Source organism: Podarcis liolepis (assembly GCF_965112155.1).
Source record: "Podarcis liolepis genome assembly, chromosome: 10".
NCBI classification, from domain to species: Eukaryota; Metazoa; Chordata; class Lepidosauria; order Squamata; family Lacertidae; genus Podarcis; species Podarcis liolepis.
In genome coordinates, this window is record NC_139562.1 from 26173385 (window position 1) to 26193969 (window position 20585).

Genomic DNA, 20585 nt, shown 5'->3' on the forward strand with positions numbered 1-20585 from the left:
TCGCCTAATAAAGCCTGTGTGTATTTGCCACCACGCGTCGGATATTTTCTTCGCGCAACTCTGATCTCTTCAGCTTCTCCCTCCACTCCCCCCCCCCAAAAAAAACACACACGATATATTTGGAGAAGGCAATGCAAAACGATCAAGGGCATGGAAAAAATTTCCCCATGAGTATGGTATCTGGAGCTCTTTAAAAACAGGACAAGGGATGGAGGGGAGCCCGTTAAAGGTCCTTGATTACCCAAAGAAAGGGTTGGGGGACATGATGGAGGTTTGGAAGATGGTGTGCGGAGAAAATGGGTAGGGAGACGTTTCTCTCCATAAGACTAGATGCGCACAATGAAGCCGAGTGCTGGCGCACTTAAAACTATGGAATTCGCTCCCATGGGATGTAGTGATGGCTACAAACTTCCACGACTTTGAAAGACTAGGCAAATCCACAGCGACTGGCCATGGTGGGCTGTTTTCCTTCCGCTGCTGGAGGCAATAGCCTCTGGGCTCCCTTTGCCGGGAATTGCCAAGTGGGGAGTATGCTGTCACACTTCGTTCCTTCTTGTAAGACTTCCCATGGGCATCTGGTTAGCCACTGTGATACTGGATTAGATGGGCCTGTGGTCCAGCACGGCTCCTCTCAGATTCTTAAGTAAACCCTGTTAATCTTTGTGGGGTTTACTTCTGATTTAGATGCACATGGGATTGTGCTGATTGGGGTGGAGTGGGGAACATTAATGTCGCATCTTAAGAGACTGAAGAGGCATATTTCTTTGTCTGATATATTGGCTGATTTCTGCCCCAGCTTTTCATCCAGAAGGAGTGCTCAAGCGACTTGAATGTGTTGTGTATTGAGTCAAAGGATTTTATATCTGTATTATTATTGTCTGTATTTGCATTAGGGTAAAGTAACTGCCTTTTGGTTTCAAAGGGTACAGCTACTATTGGTTCATTTAAGCTGCTGTATTTGGATCCTCTGTCTTATTGGTTTCCTCCAAAAGGCACGACTGTGATTGCCTGATATTGTTCCCTCCAAAATGTATCCTTTCTAGCTAGTTCCCTGTCCCTATAAATGTAGCTTTCCCCTCCTCAGTCTTCAGTCTTGTTTGCCTTAATAAAGAAGTGTTACTAGAGAACCGTCTCCAGCATATTATGTCAAGAGAGCTGAAATCACAAACCCCACGTCACAACAGAATGTACCTTAATTATTTCTTGCCAGTAAAACAGAAACCAATGAACTTATAATAAAAAGAAGCAGCACTATGATAAACAAAAAATAGAATACCTCTGTAAGAAACAGAATGACAGCAGTAAAACATCAGTAGTAACACACTGTGAGTGGGCAGTACTAAAATTTCCTTGAGAACATAATAAAACAGCAAGCTAGTGGTAAATAAAAGTTTTTATCATCTTTGAAAGTGTGCATGCATTTAACATGTCCTGTTTTTACATTAAAAATTAGGGTCTCCAGGATTTCCAGCCAGGAATGGGACCATATGGAGAGTGGTTTGTTTGCTTATTGCATTTATATCCAACCTTTTTCTCCAAGGAGCTCAAGGTGTACACGGTTCTCCCCTTCCTCATTTTATCGTCACAACAACCCTGTGAGGTAGGTCAGGCTGAGAGGCAGTGACTGGCCCAGGGTCATCCCGTGATCTTCATGGCTGAGTGGGAGCTTGAACCCTGGTCTCCCAACTCCTAGACCAACACTAAATGCTATATCACACAGTCCCTTTCCCTCCCGTTGTGATTCCATTGAAATCACTCCCCGCTTCCAAGCTGTTATTTCCCCCAGGAGGTAATCTGCCATTGGTGGTCTATTGCAGGAAGCATGGAGACGGATTCCTGTTGCTTACCTGCTGGATCAGAGCAGGGAATTCCCAGGTCCAAGGTAGCTTGGATGGAGTCTGCTGGAACAAGCAATGCAAAATAATTTTTAAAGCTTTATGCTCAGGGCTACGTTAACATCAAATGTGTGTCTTGACCTTAAAAGGCTACTTTTTGTTTCTGGTGATTTTGTCATCCATTGTCACTCAGGACTAAGAAGAAAAGAAATATATCCTTCAGTTCACAGAGGCTGTTCTAGGTTTCTGCACATTTCAAACAAAGATGCCATTGGCGGAGCATCATAGATTCTGTTTCAGTATCGTATTTCCCCAGCTCCGTTCTTTAGAGCCAGAAAGCTGCCAAAATTTAAAACACCAACTCAAAAGATAGTGACTAAATTGTTATTCACAGACTATCCTTAGAAAACTATGTCATGTTATTTCTTGCAATCCGCCGTCATGGTGGTTGTATGAACTGTAAGCTACCCACACAATCACCTACTGTACTACCAGTTGACGACACATGCATGCAAGTTGCAAATGCTGCTTAAATCAATCCACAAATTTCTCCCAGACCGTAACCGCAAATCCCGCAAAATGTGGTGGCATGTGCTTTTGTAATCTGATAAATTTGCAGCCACTGCAGTATTGAAAGGAAGTGCCAGAGGAGAATGTCAGTGCAGGAAGAAACTTGTAGGCATTCGGCTGTCTGTACCTCTACCTTTTGCTCTTATAAAAGGAAACACAGGAAAAAAGCAAAACATTTTCAGAACTCAACATTATTTGGTGCCAACCTATCAGTTTCCTATAGTGCATCATCATGCATTGAAAATGTTCATGCACCTACACATTCCAGAGATGGTCCTGTTCTCAGTCACCTCCATTGGTTTCTTCATAGATATGACAAAGTTTTCCTCAAATGAATACAGAGTTAAAACACTATACAGCAAACAAAGTCATAATATGAATAGGGATGGTTGAATCTGGAGTGTTGATAGCCTGCTTTTCATTTAATATTTTCAGTCCCAGAGTGGGGAACAAAGTAATTATATATATATATATACACACACAATTTTTTTTTACAAAAGTATATAAACAAGCCCAATAAACAACAAATTGACAATTCTTTAATTAACGCGGGAGCATCTCATGCTCTCTGCATTTGTCTTGAGGAATACATCAACCCCTTTCTCAAATGAGGTTGGGGAGTCTGTTTTCTAAATCAGAAGTCTCTATGGCTGCAATCCTCACCCCATTTACCTGGAAGCGAGCCACATTGAATTCAATATTCTGAGTAAACAGGGTTAGCACTGTGCTGTAAATGACCCAAGCTAGCTCTGGTCTATGCCTTGCAGTAGCCATTTGAAGCAGTATTTGCATGCTCCACTGACTGCTCTGCCATGTGGCACCTGCAATATGTACCCTGGTTTACTGTGCAGATCTCTACTATCACATGGGGTTTCCATGCCATGATCGGAAGCTGGCAGCTGGGAGGCCTGGTGTTGGCATATTAATTTCCCCTATTCTCAAAGTGTGCCATAATATCAATAAAGGGGCAGCCTGGATTCTCCCATGAAGAAAACGATCTATTCAGTACAGTATAATTCAAAACTTCCAGAAAGTTGGCCTGAACATGTGTATTTTTGTGTGCGTAAAGCCTGATTAAGGTTTTTTAAAAAAAAATGCAAAAGAGAAATATAACAACAAAATAAATGCAAGATTTACAATCAAAGTAGGGAGGGAAATCCGAAAATTTACACTTGGGAGCTCCCAACAACATACTTTGATCCTTCCCTGTTAATGATTTTTTGTTGCCAAAGCTCATAATTACCTGGTATGGAATGTGAATTTGCTCAGCTAAATAATGCTCAGGCACAGTAGGAATCAAATGTTACTTCCCTCAACGGTTTGTTGCAGTATAATGCAGCTTTCCTATCTTTAACCGCTTTGGTTAACAACTAAATAACCGTTTACTCTTCTTTCCAGGTGTGGCTTGATGAAGTTAATTATGATTTATATTGCTGTGTGAAAGGATCCCACTGCTAAGAATTTACTAGGATTAGGAACAGAGGCAGCAGCCTTATGCTGGCTCAGTACTGAGATGTCTGCACTGGATGGCAACATCTCTGTGTCTGGGGATTCAGGCAGGAATCTTTCCCATCGCTACCTGGAGATGCTGGGGACTGAACTGGGACCCTCTGCATGCAAATCATGTGCTCTGCCGCTACTGAGCCATGACATCATATATATATATGAAAGGGGTTGAATGGTGAAACCCAGCTCTACTAAAATCAAGCAAGGGAAGTTCCTCGCCCTCCCTCTCTCATCATATTTTGTTACGAACAGCTAGGATTTCATCCAAAATGGAAACTAGGGTATTAGGAACACCGAAGAATGTGGGGGCCAAGATGCAATGCAATGCATATTTGCTCAGAAATGTGCCTGCTAACTTCAGAGAGAAGTTAGTCCTTGGTAAGAATTGCCTATTCTGAAACAGGACTAGCCTTGTTCAGATTCATATCTGGCACAATGAAATTGCTTGTGGGTTTTCTTTTTCTTTTTGTATATTACAGCCTGGATAGTTGGTTCTTGCGCTCCCCCACCCCCCTTCATAAGCAAGAGATGACATGCCCAATGGGGCATTTTACACTCCAAAGTAATTACTTTCATTTCTTGGGGGCGATAGAGTGCTCTGCAAACCTTTTCAAGACTATTTTCTTTGTACCGCTTGCAAAAAGAAGAATACCATATCATTTTCTCTAATCTCACAAGATGACACCTTTATGCTTACGTTAATTTTCTTGCAAACATTTATAAATCTTTTTTTTAAATGGAAAATGTAATCATCTTGATCGTGGGCTAGAATTCAGCTCAGGAGCAGCAGGTGAGTGTACAGTCTACACTGAAGTAGGGCGTCTAATATCTAGAGAAAGAGGGAGACTTTACACTACAATAATGAAATGTAATTCTGGCAATTGACTTCTGGCTGAAGGGTTTGGAGAACATGGTCCCACTCCAGCTTACGTTATTTGCACTATTAACCAGCAGCTACTACTAGACTGCGTATGGGTATACTCTCTACAGTATCAGAGCTGTATACCTTTAAATACCGGTAACTGGGGATCACGAGTGGGAGAGTGCTTTTGTGCTCATGTCCTCCTGCTGGACCTCCCATAACTCCATAACCGCCCACTGTAGCTGTTGCACAAACACACCAGAAAACAAAACAATCCCTGACTTTGTACACATTATCGCCTTAAAATGAAGCGAGGTAATTTCCCTCTGCTGTGTTTCAAACTTTTGCATGATGTGTTGTACACGTCCATCCAGAGAGATGTGTTTTCAACTCACCTGTCTGTCCACACCAGGGAGTGGAGAGGCGGTGTGGATGTCTTCGTATGGCTTGTGTTTTCAAATTGGGTTGAAGCTGGTTTTGGGGGGGGGGGGGAAACGCATCAAAATGCAGCATTTCTCAAGAAATTGCAGCAAAGATGTGGATTATGGTTAACACTGTGTGTTCACAGCTTCACAAACCAGTGGTAAGAATGCACTGGATGTAGAGTAAACCAGATTGTGTTCACAGCCCCTCTGGTGTTTGCAAAGCACATGCTTCACCGGACAGCTTTCAACCACAAGGGAGCACTCTTTCCCTTGATTTTCTATATCTCCGAATCCTACTACCCCCCACTCTTCCCCCCAAAGTAGTCAGATAATGGTATAAGTTTGCAAACTTTTCTATAAGCTTCTTCAGTTTCTTTAGAACAGCGGAAGCCAGAAAGGCTGACCTTACCCCTTTGGATTTTTGGTATCGAAAGCCCTTGGCTAATTTTTCAGCAGACAGGAGATCCTTGCTTCTTGAGAAGGAGGAGCTCTGGCAACACTTGGCAGCTGCCTGTAAACTTTTCAAGTTACCCATCCTTTTGGAGACGGGTAATATCAAAGGGCACTATGGATTACAATACATGAGGAGTGTTTACAGCCTGGAAGATTATTTATGTTTGGCTTTGCCTCTATAGTCACACATCCAAGCTAGGAGAAAAGGAACACAGGAACCCTCTCATTATCTTTTGAAATATGAAGATCAGAGGAAAACCTGGGTTTAACGTGTGGAGTGATGGTCCTAGAAGCCTGCTTATAAATTAGAAGCCATCCTACCTCTATAATAACAGATCCAGGAGCAGAGCTGATATCCAGACACAACAGCGGCTTTCTGGAATCATTACTGCTGCTACAAAAGAAACCTTGGGCGTATACTACTGCTCTGACCACCACAAAGATATATCTGGTCCATTTGGCCTTCTCATCAATGGATTAACTCCGTAGAGCCCGTGTTGGACGTTGGCACAGCATCACTTCAAAATGGGAAGTAATAGCGACGAGGGGCTACTGAACAGGATCTCATTCTCAGGGCCAGCATCCCTTGGAAACGGCCACCCCAACCCTCATGGGTTACCACTCCGAGAACCATTTGGTGTTCCTTTCCATTTTGACCCAGCATACTGGGACCACCAAGCCTATGGTGGTTATTCAGGAAGGTTCTCTTACTTGCCCTTTTCTGGGTACGTAGGAGTCTATGACTACTCTTTTGAGCCTGCCTTCATTCGAAAGAGGAACGAGAGGGAGAGGCAACGGGTTCGTTGTGTGAATGAGGGCTACACGCGCCTCCGAGACCACCTGCCCAAGGAGTTTGCTGACAAGCGTCTCAGCAAGGTGGAGACTTTGAGAGCTGCCATTACTTATATCAAACACCTCCAGAACTTGCTGGACCATCAGCCTTTAGGGACAATTCCTAAAATAGCAGTCCCAGCTGCGGAGGCCGCTGGTGCTTCTGATCTTAGCTTAAGAAGGGAATGCAACAGTGATGGAGAATCGAAAACTTCATTAGCTTCATCGCCCTATAGCGAATTTGAAGAAGTCTGCAGTTAAGAAAACATCTTCAGAAATGGACACCTTCTTCAAGCCTGCCTTTTAACTGTTATTATTAAAGAGCTACATTATTTTTCAAAGGACAAAACTAGTCCCCAGCAAAGGGATGAAAAAGGTATCTTCATTATTTGTTCTGGTCAGTTTTTGGCCATAGGGAGGAAAAAATCTGTATTCTTCCTAATGTTTCCTTTTTGTTCCCAGTGTTTTCTTATTTATGCTATTAACAACTGTGTGAGAGAGAGCAGAGAGGGAAATAATAACTGACCTTGTTTTTTTGAAATCTGAAATATTCCTCACTTTCTGTGATCTTTGTTCTGTCTGTCAGCCAAAGGGAACAATAAAACCAAGTGAAAGAGTTGGTTTCAAGATATCTATATGTGGGTATTCATATATGATAAATAATTAGTAGGACATTTTTTCCTAAATACAAGTGAACATATTGACCCCGATCCAGAGAAAGTTAGTTGAGCTTGAGCCTCATTGAAATCCATGGGACTAAAGTCACAAATATCATGATTTCAATGGAAGAAGAAGAAGAAGAAGAGTTTGGATTTGATATCCCGCCTTTCACTCCCCTTCAGGAGTCTCAAAGCGGCTAACATTCTCCTTTCCCTTCCTCCCCCACAACAAACACTCTGTGAGGTGAGTGGGGCTGAGAGACTTCACAGAAGTGTGACTGGCCCAAGGTCACCCAGCAGCTGCATGTGGAGGAGCGGAGACGCGAACCCGGTTTCCCAGATTATGTGACTACCGCTCTTAACCACTACACCACACTGGCTCTTAAATTCATTGTGATATACTTATTCCATTGATTAGAATGGCATTGAAACACATTCAATCCCACACACATCGGGGCATTTTCATCCAAGGTGTTTGGAGGCTGGAAAATGAGAACAGAAATTCCATTATGTATCGTCAGGCTGTGATTTCAATGAATGTCATAATAATAGTGATGATGTCATCCTTACAGACACTTATTTAAGTAATAAGTCAGTTAACAACCAACCCAAAGTCCCTTTAGAATCAGTGAACATTTTATCATTAACATACGCTTAGCCTTTATTTCATTATAGATAATTCTAATTTAGAAACATGATATATTTTGCTTCTGCTGCGGTGCCTCGGGAAAATAGGAGCACATAACATCAGTTACTGTGAGATGGATTCCATGTGCATGTGTGTCAAATATTGGGGCAGATCTACTATGAAACTAATTAAGCTTCAGGGGCCCCAATCCCAGAGGGGCCCCAGAAACGACTTTAGTCACTTAAAAAATCTTATTCACACCAGTGACTTTGACATGTGAGATAATCCAGAGCACCAATTTTAATCAAAATCTTAGATGTAATAGTTTTGTTCTTTTAATGTGGTGGTCTGTTGTGGAACAACCCCACTGAAGCAAGTAACAGTGATTACCCAGACCTCATTGCTGGTTGTGAAGCAGCCCCCCAGGACTGTTCAAGTTTCAGGGCCTCCCAAAATGTAGATTTGCCACTGTGAAATATGCCAACACACTAGCATGTAAGAGTGAGAGAAGGAAAACAGGAAGAAAAAAACACTCTATTTGGTGTGATTTGTTGGCGGATGATATCCAAAATAAATAGGTGATCAGAAGTCTAAACAAACAAGCAACTTGTATGTGATTAACTAATGGGAGTTGTTCTATGGGGGAGGGTCACAAAGTGCATTTGAATAAATAATTATTCTGCGTAATTAAAATTTCACCAATGGAATTCTACAGGAAAACCCCCCACATCTTCTGAATGAAAATGTGGGCTTTTTAAAGATTAGAAATACTTGCTAAAATATAAAGCCTAAACGTGCTATGGTTGAAGTTTAGATTTAATGTTTTGGCCCTTCAAAGTCATGACTTAGGTAACTGAGAACCTACCATGGGCTCACGCCCTCTCTAATGCCACCTCCTGCTCTCTCCTTTCATTGTGTGCTCAGATTAAATTGTTTACCTTTCAACACCAGCTATACTTTGTTGTTCCATCCACATCACCAAACTGTGATTATCACTTGCCATGCAACCCAAAACTGCAAACCAGGATCAAGCCAGTCATCCTGGAGGGCAAGCACAAACCCCAGTTTACCGGTTGTTGTGTTACAGTGCACTATGGTTTGCATCCCAGAGCCGGTGCACTGAGAAGGCCTTGACCTCAAACAAGGTAGAGAGAGCTTAAAAGCTCTTGCCAGGTAACCCCAAGCAAACCAGGTGCAAAAAGAGCTTTTAAGATCTCTACCTTGACTTGGATTTAGCTTGCACAATTTCAACCAGCCTGCCTTCAACCACGTTTTGTTGAAATTGTGCAACTAAGATGCAATCATACTGTATTTTAAGTGTGCTTTAACTGTAAAATAATAATAATAATAATAATAATAATAATAATAATAATAATAATAATGGTAAAAAGCCCCTGGACAGCTAAGGCCAGTCAAAGGCCTTAACTGGATCTGCCTGTCATTAGCCGTGGCTCCACCTACTGCCTTACCAGTTCCAATAGGTGCCAGCCATCACTGGGAAGGGGCTCCCTAAAACCATTATGTCCAGAGTCTAAGAGTTAATCCACACTTCCACTTGTCCTACGCTTAGAAAGCACAGATCCAAGCAGTTTTGCCTTTGCCCCACTTCTTCTCCCCGGAAAACCGCTCAGAACAAAGACAATCTATGGGAAATTTGACTGCCGTTTTCTCCAATTCAGTGCTAAATTGCAGGTTTTCCCAGGGGAAAGCAGTGGGGCAAACAGTGTGGATAAGCCCTAAAATTACCTCACTGTGCCCTCTTGTATCCGTAAGCAGTGTAGCTCAAGAGTGGGTTTCTACCACTGTTTTGTTGCATTATATCTAAAGTGAGGATTCCAAGTCACACCCACCATTTTGTGTACAATGCTAAGGGCGGTGTTTATTCTGGATTAACGTGGACTACCTGGGAGTGAGGTTGTGTGTGTGGCGCGAATCACATTTTACACTTAAACAGCCGTGCTGAAGCTGCCTTTCATCGCCTATGACTAATGGACATTTACATTCAGAAGCACAAGAGGAACGTTTTGAAGCAAAATTGGTAGCTAAGTGCCATAAAGATGAAAAGCCTTAGACAAGTATAATTATCTTTGCTATTAGCTGTAGTAGTAGTAACAGCAGCAGCAGCAGCAGTAGCATCAGCAGCAGCAACAACAACAGAGTCACTGGAAGAAGCAAACCACTAAGCATTATGGTAGTGGAAGCTCTTGAAAAGAGTCCCTTTTGGGGCTGCCTCCTTTCATTCAGAAGCCAACTTGCATTACTACTGTTCATTTGTTTCCTTTCCTAAAATTTATACACTGCTGGATTGCAAAAAGCGCAATATTACCTCTTAGCCACATGAAAGGAAGTCACTGACCTTTTCTGGGTGTCTTTTTGGTTACTTTTAATGCCTTATGATTATTATTATTACAATTTACCCGCCTTTCACCCTAGAGTCCTAGCGTGGGTTACATCGATTAAATGACAACATTAAAAACAGTTTAAAACAACTTACTGTCATAGAAATAAGGTGGGTCCTAAAATATACATCTCAAGTGTCAAAAGCCAGACTAAAGAGATGTTGTGGGTGGGCTAGCCTGAGCATCATTTCTTAGCCTGCAGACCTACACCTGAAAGGAGCGAACTGCTTCGTCCAACCCCAGCAGGGCTGTCACCCGTAGGACAGGTGTGTGGGTGGAATAGCATTATTGTGCTTCTTCAACCTTCCCATTAAAAAAACCCAAATAAATTATTTTAAATAATAATACATTGGAAGAAACTGCACTAGCCCCTGGGCTGGTCTCAATACCTGGTTTGGAGGAATGCTGGGGGACTGAGAAGACTATAGATCCAAACCTTCCTCTGGCCTTCCCCCCTTATTCTGCCCCACCCATGTTGCAATGTCAGAGCAGGGGCCTTGGAGTGGTGGGGAGGGGGAATCCGAAGCCCAATCTAAGTCTCCAAGTTCAGAGCTATCTCTCTGGCCCCCCCTCTCCCTAATTCAGATCAAAGCTGGTTGGGGGGGGGAATACATCAAAACACATAACAAACAACAGGCTAGATAAAAGATAGATTTGGATTGTGGCTTATCTCATGTGGGAGCACAGTGAGGGTGTGCTAGAATCAGAGTAAACAGGAGTATGAACTTCTGTTACTTTCAATGGGGCCATGGCTGCATTCATTTAAAGCACATTTCCTCTCCCAAAGAATAATGGGAACTGTAGTTTGTTGAGTGTGCTTGGAATTAAAGCTCTGAACAGTAAACCACAGTTCCCACGATTCTTAGTGGGAGGGGAAATGCTCTTTAAATGTATGGCGTGTTAAGCCAAGGTTAAGACTAACTTTCGGTAGATTGCATTTTGTCAATTTGATCTGGTTTCCTGCAGTTCAAATGCCAAAACCCTGAGAAAGCACAGTATATTGGCCCCTAAAGATCTCCCAAATACAGATAATTCCAGCCATAAATGCAACGAAGTCAGCAGAGGTTTCAAATGAACTGTACATTTTGAAATCTTTCCTAAGATGTCTTTTGTCTAGACAAAGTTTTCTTCAAAGTCTGCAGAGCATTCCAACTTGTCACTCTTGGAATTAATGTTTTAATAAAAACAGACCAGGAGATGTTTCTCCATGTGGTGTGATTACTGGTTACCATAAAAATACTTCACAGATATTCTTAGGCTCAAGAATTTTATCAGCTTTCTGCACACTTTATCTATCAAACATGGGTAAAAAAGAAATATAAATCCCCATTAAATTACAAATCAACTAGCACTTTGATACTATCACTATTTTAAAGATGTATAATCCGAGCCATGAGATTGTTTTGAAACCCCTAATAGCTTATAAAGTTGACTTCCCCCTCAGGAATAACTAGCTCCTTTCAAGTTGCATTACTCAGTGTCAGTAAACGACCAAAGAAAAACAGAAGGATCCGTAATAAAGCACTCAAAAGTAATTAGTCACTCAATATCTATTTAGAACTTGGGAATGAGCAGCGTAAGCTTCAAAAGGAATTCCTTTTTGTATCCACACAGAGCGTATGTCCCTGGAAATCTGAAATAAGGCTTGAAGAATCTTTTTCATGTTAGACAGATCTGCTCCCCAAAAATTTGTTTGCCAGATATATTTTTTTACACTAACTTCATCCCTACCCCAACTACAAGACAAAAGAATACTGCTATGAAGAAACCCCTCTATCTATCTATCTATCTATCTATCTATCTATCTATCTATCATCTATCTATCTCTCATATATGAATGTGGTCTCAATTCCCCAAGTGCCAGTAGGCAAGAAAGCATAACTCACATGAAAGAGGGAGTATCAGCAGGTTTGGGGGGAGCAGACCACCAAAGGTTGCAGAACTATGACCAAACTTTGGGGGTAGGGGAGCTCAGTGAAGACTGAGCATGTTCAGTAGATCTGTAATGCCGACTGATGGCATGGAGAACCAAGAGGGAGGGAGTAATGAAATGGAGTAGTCTGGAAGATGGCTGTTTGTTCCAGTTCCACTTTGCACCTCCATATTGAATAGTGCAGGAGGTACCTTGTTTCAGACAGAACCTTGAGACGACACCCAAATGGGAAAATCAAACCCATCCATTCTTTTCTTCTTCCCTTTCTTCTACAGTTTCTCCATGGGAGGGATTCATTCTCTCATGAAAGACCTGGCAGCTCCTCTAAGACCTGAACCTCATCCAAGTGATAATTACATCCGTTTGAAATTCCATGAACTGAGAACCAGCCTCCAGCTATTCAACGAACGCTCCTGCAGACCGCATGCTTTCGCAACATGCCCCTTCTCTCTTTGCATTCCTGGCAGCCACAAGTTCTGGGCTACCACTGGTTGCCCTCTATTCCTTGGGTCCACTATGGCAACTGGGATCCAACTCTGCAGTGTTTAGGAGCCCTTCTGCTGAAAGTGTCATTAGACTTCTGTCTCTTAAGGTCTACCCTGAGTGTACCTCTGCAAAGACCCTTCCAGAACCGAGGACGACCCATTCCCTGAGTCCTGCCTTGAGCTTGCCAAAGGTATTGGAGGCCAGGAGAGGCTCTGTCTCTCCCACCGGACAGGAAGTGAGAAGTCCTGCATTCTTTTGTGATGTGTGGGAAAGTGTCTCAATTCACAATGGGTTTTTAGGGGCAGAGTCCACTTCAAAGAGGTTTATCATTGCTGCTGGCGACCAGAATTGTTGCTCCCTCTTTCATCAAGCTCATACACAAGGCCAACCCAAGACATTTTACTTCCTGAAGTAAACAGGTTGGTAGCCTGATGTTGCATTTGCATGTGCTTATACATCTGAATACTAACCATGCTGGGCATGAGGGAGCCATTGCAATGCATAATATGGCTCAGAAACTAGATTAAGGTCCCCTTCAGGATGACATTTTATGTGGGTGCATTCTGCAACCTGTTCTTGACACAGTAATGGTGCAATAGTGGTAGGTTCATTCTGCTTTGGTTTGTACTGCAATGCTTTCCCTAATGCTACCACATTGTTGCTGCCGGGAGGGGTTATATTGCAACAAAAGCAGGACAAAAATGAAACATTTTTAATGTTTTACAGTCATACCTTGGGTTACAGTTGCTTCAGGTTGCATTTTTTCGGGTTACGGACGCACCAAAACCCGGAAGTACCGGAAGGGGTTACTTCTGGGTTTCAGTGGTCGCGCATGTGCAGAAGTGCTAAATCGCACTTTGATCATGTGCAGAAGTGCCAAATCGCAACTTGCATGTGCCACTGCGGGTTGCGAACGCTGCGGGTTGCAAACGTGCCTCCCGCACGGATCACATTCGCAACCTGAGCATCCACTGTATTACCAAACATTTGTGGTATAAAAAGTTATGGCATTTGAGCAGGGTGTTATGGGATATGCACTGGCGCAGTGTGACCACCCCAAACATTTGCAGGTGCCAGGAGTATTGAACATGGGGTTGTGTGGGGCTGCCCAGATAGCATCATGAGAAGAAGGAATCACAAATGCACAACAACAAGAATCTCTGGAGGAAGCCCAACATGTCAAACTATCATGCAAATACTGCAGTGGCTACAAGCCACTCTGGTGCTCATCCCATAAACTCAGCAGTGTGGAACATTAGTAGGTATTTTCCTCTGCCACTTCCAGACTGTAAACAGTAACAGATCATTTACTCGCGAATGAAAGCAAGCTATCTACTTACTTGGGGGTGGGGGTGTTGTTGTTTTTTTAAAAAGGAGAGAGATGAAAAGAAAACTCACTTCAAAAAGGGAAATTTCCATTTGATGTACTGACAATTCAAAGCAAAGGTGAAGTTCCTTCTCCAAAGCAGCTCTTTCTCTTTGGCACCTCCCGTATCAGTTTCTTCTGACAACATCATGGCTTCAGGTCAGGATAAACAAACACCACTTTGCTGGTATTATGTATTATCACTAGCATCAAATGAGTGAAAATTAAGACAATGAGTCACTAAGGAGTAGGCAGAACGTGGCTGCAGAACACAGCTCGATCTAAATAAAAACAGATATACTGTTCTAAGGTGTGGTGGAAAGGCAGCATGTCTTGTTAGTGGCAACACCGCTTGTGTGGATTCCTGTAATGCACTCTGTGTGGGTCTGCCTTTGAAACCTGACTGGCAACTGCAGGGGGAATTCAAAGGAGATCGCTCCGTCAGCGCAAGTGTTTCTGCTTGCCTGATGGAAGGATTTCCCCTCTTCTCCCCCTTGTGCACTGTTCTGGGAGGTTCTACCGTCTGCCATTGAGCCTATTGGGGAATGCACAAGGTGAGGAGAAGGGGCAGAAGTTGGTTGCACTAGCGGGACTCATTGCACTGGCTTCTGCTAGAGCAACTATCTACTTGAATCTGACCCTGCAGCTGGTGCAGAATGCTGTGACCAGCTCTCAGACTGGAATTGGGCTCCTCTGGGCTCCTCCAGATGACCTGCTCATTCAACATTCTTCCCGATTTGCTTGCACAATGCTTACAGGGTGGTTAGACTTTGCCTGATCTTTAATGAGCATTTCTTCTGCTTGTTTTCATGGAGCAGTTATACAGGGATAAACATTTGCAGGGGTAGGGCAGAGCAGGTGGAAAGGTTTGCCCCTTGATTGTTCCAGCAGTATCCCTCCCCCCACTGTAGCAATGTTTCCCAGGCAATTCTAGTGTTGCCCCCTGCTCCTCCCTATGGTGTTCTCAGATGGCAATGCTGAACCTGAGGAAGAGGAAGCTTGTGGGATGGGTTTCAATAGGCAGGAGAGGATATATTAATTGCAATTTATCTCTCCGGGCGTGCACGTGTGTAGGTTGAGCAGAATTTTAAAATCCCATCCTTGGAAGAAAAAAAATAAAAGCATAGGAATTAAGCTGCAAAGCCTTGTTTTGAACAAGAACAGCTAACGAAGTAAGCTGGCTTCCCCCTTCTTATCCCGCTTAATCAGGCAGCAACTTGTAAAGTAAGTTTTAAAATAAGGTTTATTTACTTACCAGCCTCCAAAGCTGGTCAAAGGAAAAGAAAAAGGAACAGGAAGTACTATGTGGTCCTTCCTCTCCAGGAGAGGAGGGGAACCCTCTCTACCAATTGTATTCTTATGGTCTGAGTAGCTGCCTGTCAGGAAGACAGCACTGTTATTAGCTCTTTCTCATGAATTTGTTAGGCTTGGCTGCTAATCTTCCACAAAACCAGGGTTTTTTTCCAATCAGCTGGAACTCACTGGAACTCAGCCCTGCCCCTCTCAGGTGGGTGTCATTGCTATTATAAGAGAACAAGAGAGGCGTTTGTGGTGAGTTCAGGCACCTCTTTTTCTAGACAAATAGCATTGCACAAAACTGACAGTCAGGACTACCCCTTGGCCTGGTTAAAAGGAATAAGGCAGGCAGGTGTGGCAGGGCAAGCTGTGGTTGGTGGGGAGCTGCCCCCTTTGCCCCAGTGGGCCAGCCTCCATTGCTGATATTCAGATAAGAGATTATTGTCTGAAAAAGAATGATTTATTCTTCAGGCAAGAAGACTAGAATTCCCCAAGTGACAGGAAGGATTGGAGGAAAGGAAGGGACATATTCGGAAGGAAGTCAACTATATTAACAGGGAAAATATATCCATTGTTCTCCCCCTCCATGGTGTTTTTTTTTAAACTGCATTTTAAAAAATGACGTGTGTCTCTGAACAATGTGCTTTGTGTGTCTTTTTTAGGAATTGAAGCTGGCCAGGGACAGCATTACTCTAAGGAGCTGCCCCTGGCAAACTCTTATGTAAAACAGAGGGTAGTCTGGTTTATTTTCCACCAGGAGCATTATTATGGCTTTGAATTTTAAAATTAGAGTTTCTCCAGGGCGGGGCAGGGGGGAACCCAAACTGGAACACAGCAGGATGTGAGGTGGGGGCTCCTTCAAATATGAAGCAGGAGCTGATGGGAAGAGTGGTTTGCCTGGAATCTGAACCGTTTAGGTTTGTTACTTTAGGCTGCAGGATGCACATGGATCGATCCAAATTAATGCCACTTCTCCAAATTTATTACAGTGGACACTTGGGTTGTGAACGTGATCCGTGCAGGAGGTATGTTCACAACCCACAGCGTTCACAACCCGCAGTGCTGCGTCTGCGCACGCGCGGGTTGCGATTCGGCGCTTCTGCGCATAGCACAATTTAGTGTTTCTGCACATGCGTGACACCAAAACCCAGAAGTAACGTCCGGGTTCGGCGCGGTGTGCAGCCCAAAAATGCGCAGCCTGAAGCGTCTGTAACCCGAGGTATGACTGTATTTATTTCATCCCAAACCTTAACTACCAAGACCACTCATAACTCTAAGAAAACAGCCATCATTTCCCGGGGGAGGGGGGGGGATCTGTATCTTCCCTTGGAGACGTCCCTGGAGGTAATTTTTGTTATTGCTGATAGTTATCAGAAAGTTCTAATGCACATGTTTTTTAATGGCAAGGAGGCCATGTGCTTCTCACTGAAGATCTTGTCTATTTCTGGTCTGGTAACCATTAACGGAAGAGCTATGAGCTCCAGCCTGAGGATTCCATGGAAGGAAGAAGTGACTGTTTTCAAAACACAAGTGCTTGGGGTTCTGACTTTCATTTGATGTTTTCTGAAACCAGAAAACAATTGAAAATTATTCTAATCCAGTTTATGCTGTAATAGGATTGGAGTTATTTTTGCTCTGATCTCTGATCAATGGTTTTCCAGCTCCCCCACCTTCCAGCTTCCTTGACATGTTCTCATTTATCTGACTCTCAGCGTATAAAGGGAACAGGCACTGATCTGTCATTATCACCAACTATTATATTTCCCCTTCCACTAAACCGCTGATACAAGAGTGAAATAACAAAGTTTTACCCTGCTTTTAGTGTGTGTAGTACTTTATAAGAAACTGCCTTTATTCCTATGATGGACTAGGGAATCTGTGGCACTCCATATGTTGATGGACTACATATCCCATTGGTCATATTGGCTGGGGCTGATGGGAGTTGTAGTCAAACAACAGCTAGAGGGCCTATTAGCTCATGAGTCAGAAGGGATTTGAAGCTCAACGTTCCCTACAAGCAAGGATGGGGAACCAACCTCTAGGGCTTGGTGGACTACCACTCCCATCAGCTTCAGCCGGTATGACCAGTGAGGATGAGAATTGCAGTTCTGCAGCATCTGTAAAGTTTCTGATTTCTCACCCCTGCCTTTAAAGGGCTGCAGTGAAGGCCATAAAGCTGATTGCCGTAAATCTTAAATATGGTGACAGCTTCCTTCCCAAGTTTTCTAAATGAAAAATGTTACTCTCTTGCTGAATAAGACACTTAGATTTTTCATTTTGTAAACTTGGGAAGGAAACTTGTGATGCATTTCCTCTTTTTTTACCGCTAAATAAGTTTCCAGCCTAGAAGCAATAGTTCAGTGGCAAAGCACCAAAGGAACCCAGTTCTCCTTTGGAATATTCCAGGCCCTTTCACTGAATTATCAGCTTAATAAAAAAACATATCTAGCCCTTTATATATAAAGACAGGCAGCAAAATGTGTTGTCAAAATTCTTGCCAATTGTTCACTAAGAAGGAAGTCTGTTTCTGCCTTCTGGGATAAATGATGAGCATTTCTTTTAAAAAATTAAAGAATTAAAAGTTTATTTTATAATTAATATTTAATGCAATTAATTTGAAACCTATTATGCTGACGGTCACAATATGTCCTACTATACAGTGGTTGGTTCTCCATTTTGAAGGGCTGTCAGAGGACATTACTTGAGGGGATTCTCGGTTTCAGGGCTACCTGGTCCAAATCTGGTTGAAAGATATGGAACCATAAGAAGGGAGAGCAGGAGCCTTAAAGCTGCCCATCCATAATTAGCAGTACCTGGTCAGCAGACTGAGCAGGCACACAGATCAGCTGATGTCTTTCCCACTAGTCATCCCTTCTAAATTTGCATCTATATATAAAAATGACTACATGCAAATCTGTGTCCCTTTTTTGCGATGCAGCCCACCTTTATTGTTTTTTGCCAATGCATAACTGACACCCCTAATTAGGCTGCAGGGACCTTAGGACTCTACATGCATACATGTTTGGCATGCATAATGCTCCAGGTTTGCTCCAGTTTAAGGATTTAAGGTCCCAGACCTAAGGCAGTGAGGACAGGGAATAAGAAGCTGCCGAATGGCCCTTTGGATCTGCTGATTACAAGGCAGCTGAGCTCCTTCTGTTCCTGCTTAGGATGAAAAGACTTCTGTGTTAAAGTTACGGCAGTCTCTGAGCCCAAATTGTTTTTCTGCACCATTAAAAAAAGAAGCCCAAACCAACAGTTTGGTGCTTAGCATAATCCCCCGTAATGATCAGTGGCAGCTAAGCATGCAGCTTGCAAGATGACAATTAGAAAGTTCAGAATTATCACTTTTATGTTCTTCTCTAGGAAGGAAGGGGCAAAGGATATTGTTTGTGGGTGGCAAAAGCCCTGTAATAAAAATATGTGCAACTTATATTTGGCTTCTAGCAGGTAAAAAAATAAAAAAATCATAACACTTTTTTCGTTCCTTTGCATGGCTCATGTGTGGTGACCAGAAAAATGTGCCATCTAGCCCTTAGAACTGGCTCGTTCAGCAATGTTAGCAGCAAAGGAGAAGTCATATGAAGGGACAGTTGGGTCTTGGCCTCCAAGTAGTGTAAAAGATGGCAGATAGCCATCTGTATCTGAAGCACAGGAGCAGCACTAGGGAAAGACATTTTGCTGTCCAAGACTGACCAACCAATGAACCTCACCACCATGCTGGAGTCAAGGTGCATACTACCAAAGGCCAGCCAAGTTATTTTGACACCTGAGGCACTCTTCTCCTAAATTTTTATAGTACCCTTGTAGCGAGCATTGCTTGGGAATTCTAATAAACCATTTAAAAAAAATCAGTGGTTTGGAAACCAGCAGTTAAAATCAGTGTAGTTTTTAAATATGTCACCTGCCATCTTGATTTCTAACGGCGTCTCATCATATCAAAGCACAGACAAAAAAACACTCCTTGATCTGAGGAACCTCTATGTAAAATTTGGTTGTGACAACTTAAGGGGTATCCAGATTCAGAGAACAGAAGGACAGACAAGACAGCTTTCCAAAATCTATAGATTTGCCTTGTGCCGTTGGGTCATATAATTATATCATACTTGAAACATGCCAGGCCATAACATAGCACACTTCTCCCCTCAATTAATTTCTTAGCACCTCATCAGGTTTTCTTTTTCCTTCTTTTTTGCATTGAAGCTAAACTCGTGGCCGGTTAAGTTTTAAAAACCGCTTTGAGGAGGCTAGCAGCTTTGGGTCTCCGCCATGCCTTAACCCATCACCGGAAAAGGACAAAGGGAAAGAAATACCAGCTACAAACCAGGCTCTCGCTCTCTCTTTAATGGAAGGTTTCCGGCTGAAGCCTCGCACACATGTGGATACATGCTTGAGGCAGACTCTCTCTTTGAAGAGAGCAGGGAGCTAGTTAAGCATATTTATAATATAGAAGAACAAAGGCAACAGCGCAGCTGCCTTTGCCAAGGAGGAGTAAGTGCACACTCCTAAAAAGGACTGTGCAGAAGGACCACCAGCTTAGAGGCAGGTGGTATGTGGGTTTGGGAGAGTGTCTACGATGGCCTGACCTGTGGAAAAATATCCCCTTGAAGAGCTGGAACGGAGGGAAGGGGCACAAGGTGGACACAGCAACAGAATTGCTTTCTTCCCTTTCTCAGAATACAGGCTTGAGATCAGCCATGGTAACGGACAACTGTTCAGAAAGCTGTTGGGAAGTGCTTCTTTACTGCAGGGGTCAGGTGTATTGGGATCTACTGGAGAATAAGGCTTTCCAACTGGCAACAATTCCAACAATTATTTAACAACTGGCAAGAGAGCCATTTTTTGTTCTTGCTGAACTGGGCTGTTGGAACCCCTATCTGTAATAACTCAAATATGGATTTGTTTTTCATATTCATCTGACATATGGATCACGGGGTGCAGTAAGCCTTGGCCCCCTAAGCTACCATTTGGCATCTGGTTTTCTTCCCTCCTGAGCTACAGTTTGCACTTGGCTTTGGTTGATTGGTAGACTTCAAGTCTCTAGCAAAGACAAACACACACAAAAGAGGTCCCACAAGCCTGAAGTCTGTTCAGTCCTATTTTACACAATGCACAATTCTCCACAGAACTCTCATGTAGGACCTACATTTGGGGGCCCCTTCGCAACCAGCAACAAGGTCTGGAACAAGGGCTTCAGTGGGGTTTTTCCACAACAGATCGCCACTTAAAAAACAAAAAACAACTGCTCCATGGCACAATGGGTCAGTGCATCTCTTTGTTAACCAGAAGGCTGGTGGTTCAAGCCCACCCAGGGACAGCTGTGATTGCAAGGGATT

The 20585-nt window shown here is 43.1% G+C and overlaps 1 protein-coding gene and 1 long non-coding RNA gene across 2 annotated transcripts; one reads left to right on the forward strand and one right to left on the reverse strand.

Moving 5' to 3' along the window:
• Nucleotides 1-1922: 1922 nt before the first annotated feature.
• LOC310687479 lies at nucleotides 1923-15269 on the reverse strand. Its single transcript, XR_014516442.1, has 3 exons — nucleotides 15209-15269; nucleotides 13986-14156; nucleotides 1923-4740 (listed from the first exon to the last, which is right to left on the reverse strand). It is a non-coding gene; the product is annotated as an uncharacterized lncRNA (long non-coding RNA).
• ASCL4 (achaete-scute family bHLH transcription factor 4) lies at nucleotides 5266-7098 on the forward strand. The gene has a single exon (XM_083462556.1). It carries the CDS (start codon nucleotides 6177-6179, stop codon nucleotides 6741-6743), a length of 567 nt encoding a protein of 188 aa, XP_083318682.1. The 5' UTR covers nucleotides 5266-6176; the 3' UTR covers nucleotides 6744-7098.
• Nucleotides 15270-20585: the final 5316 nt, after the last annotated feature.

Bases quoted from the DNA above. Each gene is read 5' to 3' on its own strand.
- ASCL4 (XM_083462556.1), top strand. From the start codon at position 6,177: ATGGGAAGTAATAGCGACGAGGGGCTACTGAACAGGATCTCATTCTCA.